Raw genomic sequence first — 20,014 nt, forward strand, 5'->3', positions numbered from 1 at the left:
GGCCAACGTGGTGAAACCCTGTTTCTACTAAAATACAAAAATTAGCCAGGCGTGGTGGCTGGCGCCTGTAATCCCAGCTACTTGGGAGGCTGTGGCAGGAGAATCGCTTGAACCCGGGAAGCGGAGGTTGCAGTGAGCCTAGATGGCGCCACTGCACTCCAGCCTGGGCGACAGAAGGAGACTCCCTCTCAAAAAAAAAAAAAAAAAAAAAAAAAAAAAAAAAAAAAATTGTGAAGGGTAAACTGGAGGGAGGCACAGTGCATGCAATCAGTGCTGTGATCTCAGACAAGAGAATCTGTAAAAAGACAAACAGGAGAGTTTATTTAAGATTCGAGATTTGGGAAGCTGAACACAGGAAGAAAGGAGATGGTGCAACACACTTCTAAGCCTTGCTCGGGACTTGAAATCCAGAGTGCCTTCAGTTAAAAACTCAAAAACACTGACCCTCAAGGTTGGACCCTTTTTGGCTTGAGAAACCACACATTTTTCAGAGATGGGTAACAGGCCCTAGAGAGGAAGGGAAGATTTGTTCAAGGTCACACAGGTAGCTGACAATAGGGCTCGACGCCCGGGTCCGGCTCCGCGTAGGGCATGGCGCTGCCTTGCAAAGCAGCCACACCCGCCAGCGACATTCACAACCCACCCCCCAACCCTAGAGGACAGCGGGGAAATCCCACTTTAAGAACCGAGAAACTTTTTACAGCCTTGGAACACGGTAACTTTGGGAGCAGAGGCCACACCAGGTCTGTTTCCCCGCGCGCCCCTTCTCTCATTCCCTATTGGCTCTCTCTACCAGGGGTACCGTCTGGGGACCCTCTGGTCACCTTGTCCTCCGCGCGCTCTATGGCGAAAGGGACCTGCGCAGGCGCGTGAAAGGCGCCTTCAGGGCCCGCGCTTTACGACACTTGTGCGGCAGCGGCGGCGGCCACCGGGCGCTCCTTCGCGACGGTTCGGCCGGGTGCCGCTGGCGGCCGTTGCCAGGGTAGGGGTCGCTTTGCGGCATGGCGATGGCGGAGGGCGAGCGGACTGACTGTGCTGAGCCCCCCCGGGACGAACCCCCGGCTGACGGCGCTCTGAAGCGGGCAGAGGAGCTCAAGACTCAGGCCAATGACTACTTCAAAGGTGCGCCCGCCTGGCAGGGAGGGTGGACAGTGGCCCAGGCCGAGGGGCGCCGGGCCCGCGCGGAACCATGGCAACGCGGAGCTGCAGCCTGGGCGCGGGGCAGACACTACCAAGTGACCGGGCGTAGGGAGGCCCAGCATGGCGCTGCCAAGGGGCGACATAGGGGGCTTCGGAGAGCGATACCTAGGAGTGGCGTGCGGAGCGGATGCTACTCGGTGGAGAGACTGAGGAGGGCGCCAATTGCGGGGCGAGAGGGGGACTGGAATGAGGGCGCTACCAAACGTGAGGCCTGTAGAGGGCGCTACCAGGCAGTGACATGTGGTGGGGGAGTGAGTGATGGCGCTAACAAATGGGGAGTCCTGGGGTGGGTGCCGCCAAGTGGAGGGTAGAGGAGGGACACTCCCAATAGAGAAGGCAATCGTAGGAGTGGGGAACGGATCATTAGATGGGGGGAACAAGGAAGTAGGAGATTTGGGCTGACCCGAGGAAAAGGAATGTGATGGTGGGGGCCTTGAGAGTAGGGGTGGGGATTCCCAAGAATAGTATCACTTAGAATATTGAGAGTCAAGTGTGGGTCAGCCATTCATTCATTAACTCAACAAATATTTATTGAGTACCTGTTATGTGCCAAGGACTGTGCTTGACTCTGGGGATATAGCAGTGAATGAGACAGATGTGGCCCTGTCCTTAGCTTGTAATTTTGCAGGTGAACCAGACATGGAAAAAAAAAACAACAACATGTAAGTAAGTAAAATACTTAAATTGTGATGCGTGCTTTGAAAGCAAACCAGCAGAGTGATGAAGTAGAGAATAAGGGTTGAAGGCTACTTTAGATAGGGTAGTGGGGGAAGGCCTTACTGAGCAGGAGGCATTTAAGCTGAAACTCACAGAGGGAGAACTAGAGAGGAGTGTTCCAGGGAGGTAAAGCAGCCTGTGCAAAGGCCCTGGGGTGGGGAATGAAAGGACACTGGCATGGCTGGGGCTTTGGCTACTTAGGGGGAGACCAATAACCAGATGAGATTAGGACAGAGGCCAGATCATGCAGGGTCTCCCTGAGTCATTGCAAAGACCAGTTTGGAATTTTTTTTTTTTTTTTTTTTTTTGAGATGGGAGTTTTGCTCTTGTTGCCCAGGCTGGAGTGCAATGGCTCAATCTTGGCTCACTGCAACATCTGCCTCCCTGGTTCAAGCGATTCTCCTGCCTCAGCCTCCCGAGTAGCTGGGATTATAGATGCCCACCACCATGCCCAGCTAATTTTTGTATTCTTAGTAGAGACGGGGTTTCGCCATGTTGGCCAGCCTGGTCTTGAACCTCTGACCACAGGTGATCCGCCCACCTCGGCCTCTCAAAGTGCTAGGATTACAGGCATGAGCCACCATGCCCAGCCCTACAAGAAGACACATTGAGTAAGTAAATGGGCCAGTCTGGACTGGAGAAGAATTTGGGCATGATCAAACTATGGTTGGGAATGGAGGAGATCATCTAGTAAGAGGGTCTAGAGAGGGGACTTAGGACAGAACCCAAGTGGAAGAGGGGGAGACTAAGGAGGAGCGCTTAGTGAGGTGGAAAGGAAGCCAGGAAAGATGTCGGGAAGGCTGAGAGAAAAGGGTGCTTCTAGAACAAGGAGGTGGTGCCTTTAGTCCAATGCTGCCAAGGCGAGCCCTGGCCATTGGCTTTGGCTCCATGGATGCTGGTGGTGATGTTGACAGGAGCAGTTGTTGGGGAGTGATGGGGGTGATGCAGCCAGGAGGTGCTGAAGAGTGAATGGGAGGGGAGGAAGTGGAGACAGCAAATGTTAAGTGTTAGGAGTATTGGTTCTGAAGGGGAGTGGAGAAATGGGGAAGGGTGGTAAGAAGAGAACATGCACAAGAGTTCGAGACCAGCCTGGTCAACATGGTGAAACATCGTCTCTACTAAAAAAATTAGTCGGGTGTGGTGGCACACAGCTACTCGGGAGGCTGAGGCAGGAGAATCGCTTGAACCTGGGAGGCAGAGGCTGCAGTGAGGCAAGATCACACCACTGCATTCCAGCCTGGGCAACAGACGCCATCTCAAAAAAAAAAAAAAAGGAGAGAACATGCAGTGTCAGGGAAAGATGGGTTTTTTGTAAGGATGGAAGAGAGTAGAGTCCAGTAGAGATGCAGAATTGATTCTGCACGAGAGAGGGGAGACTTGCAGCAGCAAAACCCTGGAGAATGTGGAAGTGGGAAGGATCTGGAGCCCTGGAAGAGAGTTGGCCTCCAGCGGGAGCAGAAGCAAAGTGTGGAGAAGTTTGATCCGGTGGGAGCCGTGAGAGGGAGATAGGACCTTGGAAGTCAGATTGGGGAATATGGGTGTCATCCTGAGGGTGGTCGATGCCATGGGAGGTTTCAAGAGCAGGGTGCCGTAGTTCAGTTAGCATTCAGAAAAGATCCCTGGCTTCCATGCAGAGACTGGACTCCAGGGTAAGACAGGAAGGAGTCTAGATTAGTGGACAGGTGAGGGGTTGTGATCGCCAGCCAGGCTGGAGGGACAGAAATAGATTCAAGAAGTGTTTCAGGGAGGAAGTGAGAGCGGCTGCCTGGAGAGAGGGTGGACGGTACTCCACGCAGGGAAAAAAAAAAGAAAAACAGGTGGCAAAGGCCCAAAGGTGAGCAGAGCCTGGCATGGAGGCCGTGAGTGGGGCCACAGTGTAGGAGGCTGGAGGAGGTTGTGATGAGGTTGCAGGGAGCAGATTGCGCAGGGCTGTAGGAAGGAGCCAGGGCATTCTGGGGTGGGGTGGTGGTAGGGGGTGGGGCTCTGGGGAGCCCTGGGAGGTTCTGAGTAGGGAAAGGACAGGGTCAGGTTTGTGCTTTAGGAACACCCCTCTGGAGGGGCAGGACAAGAGGCTGCGAGGCCAGGTGGAGGCTGAGCCAGGAACCTGGGCAGGAGAGGCCAGACCAGGGCTGGGTGGGGCTAGAGGGTGAGAAGGGAGTGGCTGGATCTGAGAGATGTTCAGGAGGCTGACTTGGCAGAAGAAGTGAAGTGACTGCTGGGCTTTGGGGGCTGAGGGGTGGAGAGGAGTCCAGGATGAGGCTGTCTCAGCTGGGTGATGGGGTGGAAGGTGGACTTCCCTGGAATGGGAGCAGCCTGCATGGGGGTTGCTGCTGAGGCCACATCAGAATGCAGGAGCAGCCATTGCGAGGAGCCCGTTGCCCCCCAGGACCTGGGATCCAGGCTCTCAGGAGTCCTGGGGCTGGGCAAGCAGCCAGAGGGGCCTGGCACTGAGCTGGCACGGAGGAGAACAGGAGAACGGCCCTGCTGGCCCAGGCCCCTCGCTGTCTGGCAGGCAGTAGCAGGCACAGAGCCCCAGGCTCCAGGGCTGTGGGAATAACAATAAAAAGAATAATGACAGCTCACCTTAATTGAGCCTTGTGGTGGCGTGGGGTTTAATCCTCCCCAGGGGCTGGGAGATGGCTAGGAGTGGCCCTGTTTGTTTTATAAAGGAAGCAAGGCTCAGAGAAGTGAAACCACTCGCCCAAGGTCAGAGTGTGTGAGCAGCAGGGCCCGGATATCCCCTTCCTCGCCACGTGCTTGGCTCCCACGTTCAGGTCCCTCCCAGAGCTGTACTGGTCCTGTTGAGGAGAAGAGGGGCCCCAGCAGGGAGAAGAGAGGTCCCAGGGCTCAGAGGACTGTCCCCTCAGCTGTGGCTGGTTGTTCTGTAAGTTCAGGCCTATTCCAGAAATCCTGGGGGCAAAGCCTCGTTCCCCATCTCATGTCTGAGTCCAAGGGAAGTGTCTCAACTGTCTTCCCCTCTCTGTGGGCCTCAGTGCCCCGCTTCTGTAAAATGGGGGGTGGGGGCTTATGCTTAACCCCTAAGGAGGCTCCAGGTCTAAGAGCTTGTGGGGAGGAAGCAGGCCATGGTTGAGAGCTCGGGCTGCCTGGGTTCAAACCCTGTGTCTTCCTCTACCTGCTTGATGACGCCTGGACAAATGACTTAACCTCTCTGGGCCTCTATTTCCTCGCATCTAAAATGGGGAATGTCTTGAGGCTTAAATATGGTCCTGTTTGTAAAGCGCATAGAACAGGGCCAGGATATGGCATGTGGGTCGACCCATGGAGTACAGCCTCCTCCCATTTCCTCTTGTTCCCTTCACTTCCTCCCTTCATTTAGTCATTCATGCATTCACTTCTTTTGCCTGCTTCTTTTGCTGCAGCCAGTTTTCTTACACAAGTTCATAAAACCCTCACGGCCACCCAGTGAGGCAGAGCTCAGAAAGAGGAGGCTGTTTGCCTGCAGCCTCGAGTTAGAGATCTGCAGAGCCAGGTGGCAGGCCCTGAGACTCCAGGCTCCCCTCCCTGTGCCACTGGAGTAACAGCTGCCCTATCAGGAGCACGGGCCAGACGGCCTCTGGACCACAGCCAGGAGGCCTGAAGGAGTCCTCGAAGGTGCTGGCATTCCAGGGAGGGTCGGTCAGATCTGGGCTGCCTGGTTCTGCCCTTGCTTGTTTTTGGGAAGTCCCGGGCCCTGCCCTCCTGGGGCTTACAGCTCTGGAGGGACACACTCATTACCTAACAGTGACAATGAGAGTGGACAGGGCTGGCACAGGAGAGCCCAGGGGCTGGGGCAGCCCAGTCGGGGGCCTGACCCAGCCTGGGAGTAAAGGAGGGCTTCCCGGAGGAGGGGACGTGAGCATTTGAAAGATTGCCAGGAGTTAGCCTGGCAAAGAGGATTGTTGTTAGATTGTTGCTGGCCACATCCCCAGGACCCGGCTTCTCCCTTCTGTAATGTCAGTCCCCATTTCTCGGCATCCCTCCTTCCTTTCCCTCTGGAGCCACTCTTGGAGCCTGGGACTCTCTTCTTCCATCTCTTCACCCAACTGACTCCCATCCTCCAGGTCTCAGCCCCAGTGTCCCCTCTGAGCTGCCCCAACCCTAAACACTGGGCACCACTGTCTAGGGATGGATCTGTCTCCTCCACTGGATGGTAAGCCCTGGGAGGGCTGGGCTGTGGGTAGAAGGACTCTCAGAGTGCTCTTGAGAACATTAAAATGGGAGTGAGGGTGGGGACTCTGTTCAGGGCTGCTGGTAGAAGGACTCTAGGAAACCCTAGTCCACAGGGGGTTCCTCAGTAGCCCAGGGATACCCAGGTAGTAAGAGGCAGAGTTAGGGACTGGGCCCAGGCCACCTACTCCTGCCTCTGTGCTTACCCCTGTGCCACGCTCCTGCCCAGAGGTCACCATGGCATGGGGCGTGAGAATGGGAGCCTTTTGGTCTTGGTCTGGCTCAGAAGGCCCGCTTGTCAGCCGGGCACGGTGGCTCATGCCTGTAATCCCAGCACTTTGGGAGGTCGAGGCGGGCGGATCACGAGGTCAGGAGATTGAGACCATCCTGGCTAACACGGTGAAACCCCATCTCTACCAAAAATACAAAAAATTAGCCGGGCGTGGTGGCGGGTGCCTATAGTCCCAGCTACTCGGGAGGCTGAGGCCAGAGAATGGCATGAACCTGGGAGGCGAAGCTTGCAGTGAGCGGAGATCGCGCCACTGCACTCCAGTCTGGGTGACAGAGCAAGACTCCAGCTCAAAAAAAAAAAAAAAAAAAAAAAAAAGGCCCGCTTGTCACCTGCTGTGTGACCTTGAGCAGCAGCCTTTCTTCCCTGAGCTTCAGTCCCCAGATTTGGAGACCGGGGTTAATGCAGTGTCCCTGGGCTTGTGAGAGTTCAGTGAAGGGGGACCTGTGTACTAAAGCCCTGCATGGCTCCGGTACATCACAGCCCCCAGTGGGGACAAGCCTCTAAGGCTGTTTAAGCCTTGGCTCTCCTGCCTGTCAAATGGGCACGAGGGAGGGATCAAGCCTGGCTCTGCAGGTGCAGACAGGGCATTTGACCTTGAGCAAGACCTCCATGGCTTGTCTGTAAAGTGAGCACCAGATGGTCCTTACTCCCGTGGAGACATGAGGATTCCACAGGTCACGAGGTGAAGTGCAGGGCACAGCTGTAGCTCATCTCAAATAAAATCCGACCTCTCCTCCTTGGCCAGTGTCACTCCACACTTAGAACATCAGTGTCCAGACCTCGCTGTGCCTACCCGGGGCCCAGGGATCTGTCCCACCAGCCTCCCTGCCTCATCTGTCCTCCCCCTGCCCACTCCACCCAGCCGCCTCAGATTTCAGTGGCCCTCAGACAAGGCTCAACCGCCTCTGGGCCTCTGCACCTGCTCTTCTTGCTATCGGAGTGCTCTTCCCTCAGTCTGCTGCTGGTGCCCAGCTTGGGGCTGGAGGGGTGGGCGGGCGGGTGTGTGGAGTCCTGGAGATTGTGGCCGAGAGGATGAGCCCTGAGCTAGGTTGGTTGGGACAGGCAGGCGGGGCAGGCTGAAGAGATGTCTCTGGGCTCAGGGTGGCTCTCAGCTTCCCCATCTGTGAACAGGGAGAGTGGGCGTCACCCAGCCCAGGGCCTGTCCTCACGGGGTTGGAGCGCTGCCTCATGCCTCTTCCTCCGTCTCCGCAGCCAAGGACTACGAGAACGCCATCAAGTTCTACAGCCAGGCCATCGAGCTGAACCCCAGCAATGCCATCTACTATGGCAACCGCAGCCTGGCCTACCTGCGCACCGAGTGCTATGGCTACGCGCTGGGAGACGCCACGCGGGCCATCGAGCTGGACAAGAAGTACATCAAAGGTTATTACCGCCGGGCTGCCAGCAACATGGCACTGGGCAAGTTCCGGGCCGCGCTGCGAGACTACGAGACGGTGAGCTGGGGAGTGGGCCAGGCCTGGCACCTGAGCCAGGCAGATACTGAGGGCTGGGCTGGCGGGGATGGGTGTGAGGAGCCATTCACTCCTCTACTTACCACTGACCCAGCCAGCAAGTGCCTGTGGGGCCTTGGGCCCAGGCCAGAGTGCCCAGGCCACAGCTCCGTTCAGCCATCTCACATTTTGTGACCCTGAGCCAGTTACCCCGCCTCTCTGCACCTTCCTTTCCATATCTGTGAAATGAGGAGAACAAGAGGATCAGCCTCAAGGGTAGCTGTGAGGAAAAGTGAGCTTTTGCTTTTCACACGAGTAGACCAGTACTCGGCCCGGGGTCAGTGTCCTGTGATGGTTCACCTGATGGTTACTGTCATTGTTAGTGCTGGGGCTGGACAGGAGCCACACAGCCTCTCTTCTTCTGGTGGAGCTTGTCTTTCAGGGGCAGGCAGAAAACCCACCACTGAATAGGTTAGCAGAATAACTGCAGGTGAGGATCTGCACTTTGAAGAAAAGAGGAAGGGCAGTCGGGCACGGTGGCTCACAACAGTAATCCCAGCACTTTGGGAGGCCAGGGTGAGAGGATTGCTTGAGCCCAGGAGTTTAAGACAAGCCTCGGCCACATAGGGAGGAGACCTCATCTCTACAAAAAACACCAAAATTAGCCAAGCGTGGTGGCACGCACCTTTAGTCCCAGCTACTCAGGAGGCTGAGGCAAGAGGATTACTTGAGCCCAGGAGCTCAAGGCTGCAGTGAGCTATGCTCTCACCACTGCACTCCAGCCTGGGCGACACAGTGAGACCCTGTCTCAAAAAAAAAAAGAGAAAACAGGAAGGGTGATACGCTGCCAGGGACAGCAGACGGATGTGTGATATGCTGATGAGGGAGGGGACCTAGGGCACAGTGAGAATTCACTAGTGCCCTCACCCACCTAATGAAAATCCTGATGGTGTGAGGCTCTGCAGAGCGAGCACACACCTTCACACCAGGTATGCTTTGCATCTTCCTTCAGGGAAGCTGGCTGAATCATTGCAGCACCCTGGGATGTGGGAACTGGGATTACTCCCCTTGGACAGATGAGGAAACTGAGTCCCCAAGGGGTGAAGTCACCTGCCCAGTGACCCCCACCTGGTTAGTGGCAGAGCTGGGATTTGAACCCAGGAGGCCTGACCCTCGGCCTTATCTCTCCCGCCTCAGAGTTCGCTCCCTGAGACGGGGATGTGCGCTTGTCCTGCGCGTGGGGACGGTGCAGCAGGGGCTTGGTCAGTGTGTGTCGAGAGGATTGTTATCCTGCCCCCACACACAGACACACTTCACTCCCTCATTCCGTTGCAACCATCACACTCGGAGCTGCTTCTGTCATGTAGGGAGGGGCAACCAGGGAGCTGGGAGCTGCGAGTCTGCAGTTGGTCTGGGGCTGAGAAGCACGAGTCTACAGTCGGTGGAGCCAGCTCAGATGACTGGACTGGCTGTTGGCCGCTGGCCTGGGGTGGAGGGTGGACTTCAGGCCAGGTGAATGCTTGAGCTAAGCATGAGTCCAGGGGACACATGTTAGGATGGGGGCAGAGATGTGGCGGGGGGTTAGGGTGACACCTAGAAGGGTGGGGGCAGGGGCAGCAGAGCAGAGGCCTTCCCAGTTTGGGCTCTCAAGCCATTCTTGGCCAAGCCCCTCCCTCATTGTCTCTTGGTGTCCTAGTCTAGAAAATGGTGACAAGAGGAGTGGCCGCCTCTGGATGGCTGTGGCTGTGGCTGTGATGACGTGGTTGAGTAAAGGTCAGGAGCTGCAGGGCTCAGTAATGAGTAACCAAGAAGGACAGTCGGTGTTGGGTTGGGGCAGGGCTCCAGGTGGGAAGGGGGCCTGGGGAGACAGTGAGGCAGAAGAAAGGAGCCCCAAGGACAGGTTTAGGGCAGGGTCTTCGTCACATGTGGGGCTGCAGGAGCATCTTTCCCCAGGGTAAGGAGCAGGGGCTACAGGCAGGGTCTTCATCAAGTGCGGAGCTGCAAGAGCATCTTTCCCCAGGGTAAGGAGCAGGCTTTTCAAGGCTCTGGCCCAGTCTAGGGCCCAACCCCGCATACTCCCTGAGGCTGGGCTGGTTGGCTTCAGCCATCTTGTGGGTGTGCCCCGTCTGAGCTGTGTCCCAGGCCTGGCAGATGGCAGGGAGTGTTGAGGGGGTGGGGAATTCAGAGCCTTTTACAGAATACCCAGCACCTAAATTGTCATGGCCCATTTCCCCATGGGGGCTCTCGCAGCAGCATTGGGGACCCCCACATGAACATTAGGGCTTACCTGTCATCAGGCCATCCATATGCCTGCAGGCCTTCAGCCTTGCTCCTTTCTGCGCAGTTCTTCAGGCTCCATGTGCCCTGGGGCATGTCATCTTCCCAAGACTCTACCTCCTGCTTGCTGGATGCTAGAGTTTCCTCCTAGACCAGGAGCTCACCAGGGAAGCAGAGCTAAGACGTGACCTTGGCCTTGGGCGGGGGAGCCCCCCTTAGCCTCGGTTTCCTCAGCTGTCTGCTCACTCTGGGCCCAGCACTGCTGGGAGCCCTTTGTGCACCTGAATTCAGACTGAGGCCTAGAGAGGAGATGTCCCTCTTCCAAGGTCACCAGGCAGGGAAGTGGCAGAGCTGAGACTTGAACCCCTGGTCCATGCTTGTAACTCTTTCTGGGCCACAATCAGTTGAATAGCTTCAGCACTTTTGTCCTCATCAAATAGAGAAGAAAAAACGGTTCATTGTTTGGAGGAAGTGTGTATAAATATTGTTTTGTGGAAAGTACTTTTCATTTACACAAGTACAGATGAGTGTTGGGTGTGATATAAAAATCCCTATTTTACATGTGGGCTGCAGGCAGACTCTGAGGTCACCAGTGCAGGGGCTAGAGGGGCAGGCTCTTGGCTCAGTTCGCCTAGGGTCACAGCCAGCTCAGATTGGGCAGCAGCTGCATGGCTGCTAGTGCCTTTTTTCTCAGCCTCAGTGTCCTCATCTGTTAAAGGAAGTGAGAATATAGGAATAACAACCAAAGTGTTTTTTCTTTCTTTGTTTTTTGTTTTTTGTTTGAGAGAGAGTCTTGCTCTGTCACCCAGGCCGGAGTGCAGTGGCACAAATCTTGGCTCACTGCAACCTCTGCCTCTTGGGTTCAAGCGATCCTCCTACCTCAGCCTCCCAGGTAGCTGGGGCTACAGGCGTGTGCCATCAAGCCCAGGTAATTTTTGTAATTTTTGTGGAGATGGGGTTTCACCATGTTGCCCAGGCTGGTCTCAAACTCCTAGGCTTAAGGAATTTGCCCACCTTAGCCTCCCAAAGGGCTGGGATTACAAGCATGAGCCACAGCACCCGGCCCCAAAGTGTTTTTTCTATTCTCTCAGTCAACAATTACACAGAAAGTTTCTGTGACCACTGGTCACGAAAGGGAGTGGAGGTTTCTCCCTACCGGCAACCAAGCAGTCGATTCTGCAGTGGACACCAGCTGGCTGTTCTCTAATTGAATTAATTCTGACACTATCTGTCTAGAGATAGCATTAGATTCCACAGGTTGAGGACTTAGTCCCCACTTGTCCCCCATTTCTGATGCTGATCACAAGACCTAGGTTATTTTGCCGGTGATTCTGACTGGCTATTAATTAGGGTTCCTGTGACCCACTCCTTGGGTTCAATTAATTTGCTAGAGAACTCCCTCATGGAATTCAGGGAAACATGTTGACCAGCTTATTACAAAGGCTGCTGCAAAGGATACAGATGAGGAGATGTGCAGAGCGGCATGGGGGATGGAGTGCAGAGCTTCCGCGCCCTCTCCTGGAGCACCGCTCTTCAGGAACCTCCGTGTGTTCAGCTATTCAGAAGTTCCCTGGACCCAGTCCTTTTGGGTTTTTATGGAAGCTTCATTATGTAGGCATGATTAATTATACCATTGGCCATTGGTGATCAACTTAACCTTCAGCCCTTCTCTCCTCCCGGAGGTTGGAGGGTAGGGCTGAAACATTCCAACCTTACAGGCCCACTTTGGTCATTCCAGTGACCAGCCCCCATCCTGAAGCTACATAGGGGTGGCTAGCCATTAGTCAACACATGAGCATGCAAAAAGACACATCACTTTGGAGATTCCAAAGATTTAAGAGTTGTGTGCCAGGAAACAGTGCATGATGAATATCAAACCTGTATTTCACAGTACCACTGGCCACCCGTGTTCTTCAAACACAGTTCCCTCATATCCAAAGAATATACAACTCAAAAGGTACTACTGGCCAGTTTGTCACTAGAACTCCATTAGGTCATTAATAATTAGTCCATCATATTATATGATTATGTCTCCCAGGGTGAGACCAGTCAGGTTTGCAGGTTTCTATTCAGTCTTGCCAATTTCTAAAAGCAGGCGTGATCTCAGCAAATATATAGCTTCCCCCTTTCACGCATTAGGTATAATTGAGATAAGAGACAATGTCACCTCTTGCTCTGAGCCTCTTTCAAAGTGTTAATGTAATAACTGGAGTTTTCTTAATTCATAGCTCATTTATTCATTCGTTTACCCTCATAAATGTTCCTCCGCTGCTTCATTTATACCTGTTGTCCTAAAGGAAGAAACTGAGGCAAAATTAATATAAGTAGAGATTTTATTTGGGCCAAGGTTGAGGATCAGCCTGGGAGCCTCAAGTCACCTCGGGAAGTGCTCCAGAGAACAGATAAGCTCAACCGTTTAAAGATAAAAGGATAAATCAGGGGAGGAGTGATTACAAAGGGTGTTTTTCAGGAATTCTCATTGGTTTAAAAAATAACATTGACCAGTAATTGGCTCTGCGTTATTAAATTACAGGGTGTAAGTGATGGCGTCCCTGTATGGCATTGTGAGGTTGATGTGTAGCTGTCTCTGGACTCTTACTCTTGAGTCCACAGGGTCAGTGGCTTCGGGGGATGAGTTTTTCTCAAGGTGGGGAGTGGGACATGACTGCTCCCTCATTCCAGTTCCTCTCTAGGCTCAATCATTTAAAGGGGGTTTGCATTACTCAAGGAAAAGTTGCTTTTCTTTCTCATTTTTCCCTTTTGGTCAAAATCTTTTTAAAAGCATTGATCAGAGTCTGAGTGTCAGGGTGTCCCTCGTCGCTAGGAAGGCTCACTTGAGGACAGGCCTGTTCTATGTGGGGGAGGGGGGAAGGAAATGGCTCAGTGAGGAATTTTCAGTGTGTCCAAAAGCTGAAGTAGGATGGCCTCACAGAGTGGCAAAAAGAAGACCTGAATTAAGTCACTGATTTGTACAGCTGCGTCTGCGTGTCCAGTCATCTCTACTCTTCAGAATACCATGATTTTCATTTTCTCGGAAGTAAAACAAGAAGATTAGTAATTTAAATAGTAGAAATATAATGCACGTAAGGATTATAATGAAAACAAGAATGTATACGCCAGAATGAAAAAAAGAGCCTTTTCCAATTAGGGAGCCAACTAAAAACATCATGAGGAAAATGAAACCCAGCTTCTGCTTTGGGGACTTACTGTAGCCAAGATAGAATTCAAGATTCAGTACAAACTGTAGGCAAGTAATAAAAACCCAAAAACAATGGTCAGGGCTAGAATCTAAACACAGATGTGCCACTGAAGCATCATTTTTCCTCTCCAGTCCCCCAGTTTTACCAAAGACACTAATAATAGCAAGACCCATTTATTCTCAAAATAAGTTTTAGTGTTATACTTTATTTGCATAAAGTATAGCAAGATTAGTGACTGACCATATAGACTCCTTTTAAGTTGGCCTTCCGGGAAAATGAGGAATTTCAGATTAGACTTTTTTTTTTTTTGAGACGGAGTTTTCCTCTTGTTGCCCAGGCAGGAGTGCAATGGCGCAATCTCAGCTCACTGCAAATTCCGCCTCCCAGGTTCAAGTGATTCTCCTGCTTCAGCCTCCTGAGTAGCTGGGATTACAGGCGCCTGCCATACGCCTGGCTGATTTTTGTATTTTTACTAGAGACGGGGTTTCACCACGTTGGTCATGCTGGTCTTGAACTCCTGACCTCAGGTGATCCACCTGCCTCGGCCTCACAGAGTGCTGGGATTGCAGGCCTGAGCCACTGCACCCGGCCTGTCAGATACTTTTTGAGAAGAATTAAAGTAAAACAATAATTGCCTGTGTATGACAGAGGACTTAGAACAGCCATGGTTAAAGACTCAATTGACCAGGAAATGTGGCTATTTCTACAACATACAATTTAACATAATAATCATAATTAATAACTGATAACATATACGAGGACATAGTTTCTTCTTTAGAAATCTATACAATTTTGGGACGTATATTAATGAGACCCATACAAATATAACAAAAAAGAGCAGCACCATTTCCTACGTGACAATACTTCCCATATGGTTTTTAACATCCCAGATAAGCCTAATATGTCTCTCTTGGTCTCTGGGGTCCCTGACATCCAGAAGTTAGTTCGAGGTCAAAAAGACTTAATTTTAGAATTTGAAGTTAGATTTTTTGTTTGTTTGTTTTTTGGAGACAAAGTCTCACTGTGTTGCCCAGGCTGGAGTGCATTGGCACAATCTTGGCTCACTGCAACCGCCACCTCCCCGGCTCAAGTGATTCTTGTGCCTCAGCCTCCCAAGTAGCTGGGATTACAGGCATGTGCCACCACACCCCACTCATTTTTTTGTATTTTTTGTAGAGACGGGGTTTTGCTATGTTGGCCAAGGTGGTCTTGAACTAGCCTCAAGTGATCCGCTTCAGCCTCCCAAGGTGCCAGGATTACACGTGTGAGCCACCACGCCCAGCCCTGAAATTTGGTTTTGTAAACCCTACAAATGCGTCAAAGGTTTAAAACACTTAATCAAAATAGGATCACACATCACTGTGAAATAATATAGTCATTCATTTAGCCAAAGTGATAATTAGAAGATTTTAAAAAGCAAAAACCTTTACTCTTTGGTAGAGAGGAGACTCAGTTTCCCAAATAATCAAAAGACCTAATAAAGACAGCATAAAAGCAACAGAATCTTTCTCTCCCCCTCCCCTTTTTTGTTTTTTCTGTGTTGTTTGTTTTTTGGGATTTTTGTTTTGTGTTTTGCAATTTACCCAAAAGGTAAATGAAATTTTTTTTTTTTTTTTTTTTTGATACAGTCTCGCTCTGTCGCCCAGGCTGGAGTGCAGTGGCGCGATCTCAGCTCACTGCAAACTCCGCCTCCCAGATTCACCCCTTTCTCCTGCCTCAGCCTCCCGAGTAGCTGTGACTACAGGTGCCTGCTACCACGCCCAATGTATTTTTTGTATTTTTAGGAGAGATGGCGTTTCACTGTGTTAGCCAGAATGGTCTCAATCTCCTGACCTCGTGATCCGCCCGCCTCGGCCTCCCAAAGTGCTGGGATTACAGGCGTGAGCCACTGCGCCCGGCCGGAAAATCTTCTGTTATCTCTTATTAATACTACACCAGCCAGGCATGGTGGCTCACACCTGTAATCCCAGCACTTTGGGAGACTGAGGCAGGCGGATCATGAGGTCAAGAGATCGAGACCATCCTGGCCAACACAGTGAAACCCTGTCTCTACTAAAAATTAAAAAAAAAAAAAAAAAAAAAAGCCGGGTGTGGTGACATGCGCCTGTAGTCCCAGCTACTCGGGAGGCTGAGACAGGAGAATCACTTGAATCCGGGAGGCGGAGGTTGCAGTGAGGCAAGATCGTGCCATTGCACTCCAGCCTGGCGACAGTGAGACTCCATCTCAAAAAAAAAAAAAAAAAAATACTATACCAAAATCTTGTTCAAAAGAGAAAAACAAATTCTTCCTTTGCATCAATGTATTATTGATGGTAAAGCTAATTTTAATAAAACCTTATAAACAAATCTATCTAATCTCAATCAGCTTTGACCATACAAGATAAGATTTCCATGAATCTTTTATAACTTACAAATTTTTCCATTCCTTTTTTCTCCCTACTTTCCATATCTATTCAGTTTATCTCATTTTTTCTTTCTTTTATTCCTTTAATTTAATACAATCTTTACCTCTAAACTAAGTAAAATTGCTTTTCCTTTAACAAAACCACATCCTCTGTCTTGTGTATAACCTTCCTTACCAAAACCACATCTTAGACATTCTGTATATAGAATCGTTTCTCTTATCACATATTAGAATTTTAACTCTTAGTAACTGTAATTCATAGCAAAAACCTAAGAAGTAAGCAATTTTTAACTGTCAGTCATGTAGCAGTAATTTTTGAATGCAGTCTTTATAATTTTTAGAAATATAGGGTTTCTAGTGGAACAATTTTTCAATGGAACAAGACATTTTTCCTAACAGATCTCAGTATCTTGCTTCTCTAAAATAAGAAGCCAGAAGCCATATTTAGTAGTTACTGTCTTAGCATCATCTCTTATTTGGAAATGATCTAGATGTTCAGTGAATATTTTTCATTAATTTAGCTTAGTAAAACCCTAAGGGCATAATTACCAAAAGATTTGAGAAACCTTTTTAAGTAGGCATATTATAAAACATAATTATTATTAAAAGTTCATTTATAAACTTGATTCTATTTATATGTATTTAATTTATTCATTTTTAGCGATTGTTGGGAAAATTTTATGAGACAGACAAATCCAGCCATCATCTCAAGTTAAATTTTCTATTAACCATTTTTTATTACTGTATGTTAGGCAAGTATCATGGAAGTAAGAACCTTAAAGTTAGATACATACATATTTTGCTGGTAACTCAGAAGACAGATTTTATTATTTATTTATTTATTTTATTTATTTATTTATTTTTTTTTTTTTTGAGACAGAGTCTCGCTCTGTCGCCCAGGCTGGAGTGCAGTGGCGTGATTTCGGGTCACTGCAAGCTCCGCCTCCCAGGTTCACAGCATTCTCCTGCCTCAGCCTCCCGAGTACCTGGGACTACAGGCGCCCGCCACCACGCCCGGCTAATTTTTTGTAATTTTAGTAGAGACGGGGTTTCACCGTGTTAGCCAGGATGGTCTCGATCTCCTGACCTCATGATCCACCTGCCTTGGCCTCCCAGAGTGCTGGGATTACAGGCGTGAGCCACTGCACCCGGCCGCCGACATAGTTTTTATTAAACCAACAATTTTAAACTAGTTTTATTTGCCAAAAGATTTACTCTGGTCACGTGAACTTGGAAAACATTTGGGCTTACTTTTTTTTTTTTTGAGACGGAGTCTCACTCTGTCGCCAGGCTGGAGTGCAGTGGCGCGATCTCAGCTCACTGCAATCTCTGCCTCCCGGGTTCAAGTGATTCTCCTGCCTCAGTCTCCGAGTAGCTGGGATTGCAGGCGCACACCACCACACCCACCTAATTTTTTCATGCTTTTAGTAGAGGCGGGGTTTTACCATGTTGGCCAGATGGTCTCGATCTCCTGACCTTGTGATCTGCCCCCCTCGGCCTCCCAAAGTGCTGGGATAACAGGCATGAGCCACTGCGCCTGGCCTTGGCTTACCTTCTAATTTGTGAGCGCTCCTTTATCTTTAATTTTGTATCATGTAGATAATATACAAAAACATGTATAGACATAACATATATGTAGACACAACGTATAGCACACATGTTGTACACATGTATGTATCGACAAGTTACAGAGATCAAGGAGTTCTATGTAAAAGAAAATAGAGCTTTAGACCTGAGAGGAGCCTGTTTACCCACAATGTGTGGGGCTTCATGCGGATAAACAGAGGTTCCCTCATGTGATACCAAAGTTGGCAAGAGGAAGGACGGACAGACAGAGGTACATCAAAGAACAGGACTTAGAGGAGCCGGTCAAGGAGATCTTGTTTTCCATAAAGCAATTAAGTTTTACATTATCCTTAGCAAAAATCATGTCAACAAGAAGAAAGAGGGATTGGGTATAGTTAGGAGCAGTTTAAGAAGAGAGGAAATCAGAGAGAACAGAGGTGTCAAAAAATATATATATGTGTGTGTGTGTATGTGTGTGCATACATATATAGCCAAATATCAGCTTTTAATTAAGTCAGCTTTTGACTGTAGAGCTCTTTAAAAACTTTTAATCAGGTTTTAGCCAGGCAGATAGTAAACATTCAGCCAGATGCCATGGCTCACACCTGTAATCCCAGTATTTGGGGAGACCGAGGCAGGAAGATCACTTGAGGCCAGAATCCTGGGCAACATTGCAAGACCTCTTCTCTAGTCTCAAAAAAATTTTTTTAAAGAGATAGCAAACTTACCTGTTTCTTGGCTTTCCCTTTCTAAAATTGACATCAAGGAGTTTACTTTGGGAGGTGGGGCATATTCGTTTATTAGAGGTCTAGGGTAATCATTATTTAAAGCTGTTTGTCTTTTGTAAATCTTGCAGCAAAGTTCAGCAGACGGTTTGAGCATTTAAAGAGTTTTCTGGGGGAGTTTCCTAAAAAAAAAAAATTGTACCTTTCAAATCTCTTATGAGATTGCAGCCAGGACAAACAGGAAGTAGGTCTCCATTTGATTTGTCTGGTTCTAAATCCTGCCTTTTCCAATCGTGTGCACAAATACATTAATTTAGGAATTTCAAGACCCTCATTTGGGCTTATCTCACGCCTCTGGGTCCATTTACCTAGGTATTTGCAGGATGGAGCTCCGTAGGTATCAGACATAAATCCAGCTGGTGTTGCGGGACCGGGGCGGGGGGGGGGCTGTCCCTTAAGGCAAAGCTCAGTTTCAATGAGCAGTTTCCTATAATTTTATTTATTTATTTATTTGAGATGGAGTCTCGCTCTGTCACCCAGCCTAGGGTGCAGTGGCGCAATCTCAGCTCCCTGCAACCTCCACCTCCTGGGTTCAAGCAACTCTCCTGCCTCAGTCTCCCAAGTAGCTGGGATTACAGGCATGAGCCACCACGCCCAGCAACTTTTTGTATTTTTAGTGAAAACAGGGTTTCACAATGTTGGCCAGGCAGGTTTTGAACTTCTGACCTCAAGTAATCCGCCCACCTCAGCCTTCCAAAGTGCTGGGATTACAAGCGTGAGCCACCATGCCCAGCTAATGTTTGTGTTTTTAGTAGAGGCAGGGTTTCATGATGTTGGCCACGCTGGTTTCAAACGCCTGACCTCAAGTGATCCACCTGTGTCGGCCTCCCAAAGTGCTGGGATTACAGGCATGAGCCACACACCCAGCCTCCTATAATTTTAGAATTTTCTTCTCAAAAGTGACCAAGGCCTGGACAGTATATTGGGTCGAGGTGTGCCACTTTGTGGGTGTCACTTTTCCAGGTGTCACCAGTGAATCGTGAGGTGTATTCTTATGTGTCTTGGAATCTCTTATCACCTTGTGGCAGCAGAGTGCTTCAGGTATCAGAGTGACCAGTCCCTTATTCATACCTTTCCAGCTGAGCAAGAGTCCTTACTGATCTTCGTCCTAATGGGAGGCCCTTTAAGACTCCAACACGTCATGCATGGAAAAACGTCCCCATACCTCTGCAAAGTCTCTGGTTGCCTAAAGAATCCAGTGGTCAAAGGGGGCAATTTTCTCTTCTCTTTGAGGCAAAAGGACTTACCCCCATGCAGCTTAGTTGGAAGCAGCTGCAATTTAAAAAGCATGCTGTCTAATTTCAGCCCAGAAGTGCCGCCACCAGTGCCAGAATGCCAGTACTGTGACCCAGGCCTCCTGCTGTGAAGCAGCGGTGGAGAAGGCAGTTTTCTTTTTTTCCCCCTGAAACTCGAATCCCTTGCTCATAGACAAAGATGGAAACCTTCATTCTAGAAAAAGAGAGATAGAAAGAACCACTCAAACAAAGTCTAGACCTCACCTGACAAGAGAGGGGTTCCAGATTCAGGAGCACTCACCCTTTTGCCCCCAGTGAACCTGTGGAGTTGGAGGAACACAGTGGGTTTGTTCTGATACTGAGCATCGAGTCCAGGGGCACCCAGTGTCTGAGTGGGTAGCTCTGAACCCTGCTCACAGGGCCAGAAAACATTGACATAACTGAAGAAACTGAGACAAAATTAACATAGGCAGAGTTTATTTGGGCCAAGGTTGAGAGAATTGCAGCCCTGGAAACACTTCAGGTTACCTTGGGAAGAGCACTGGAGAACAAGGGAGAGGCTTGTGGTTTTTTTTTTTTTTTTCTTTTAGAGATAGAATCTTACTCTGTCACCCAGGCTAGAGTGCAGTGGCACCATCATTGCTCACTGCAGCCTCAAACTCCTGGGCTCAAGTGATCCTCCCACCTCAGCCTCCCAAGTAGCTGGGACTGCAGGTGCAT

At 50.0% G+C, this 20,014-nt stretch overlaps 1 protein-coding gene across 3 annotated transcripts in view; it reads left to right on the forward strand.

The window, feature by feature from the left end:
• Nucleotides 1-898: 898 nt before the first annotated feature.
• PPP5C (protein phosphatase 5 catalytic subunit) overlaps nt 899-20,014 on the forward strand; it is a 43,387-nt gene continuing 24,271 nt past the window's right edge. For all 3 annotated transcript variants that reach the window (XM_030795552.1, XM_003277609.3, XM_003277610.3), the window contains exons 1-2: nt 899-1,122; nt 7,589-7,830. In XM_030795552.1, the coding sequence (XP_030651412.1) occupies nt 1,002-1,122; nt 7,589-7,830 (363 nt within the window). In that variant the 5' untranslated portion in view covers nt 899-1,001. The remainder of the gene's footprint in view (nt 1,123-7,588; nt 7,831-20,014) is intronic.

Source organism: Nomascus leucogenys, chromosome 17 (genome assembly GCF_006542625.1).
Source record: "Nomascus leucogenys isolate Asia chromosome 17, Asia_NLE_v1, whole genome shotgun sequence".
NCBI classification, from domain to species: Eukaryota; Metazoa; Chordata; class Mammalia; order Primates; family Hylobatidae; genus Nomascus; species Nomascus leucogenys.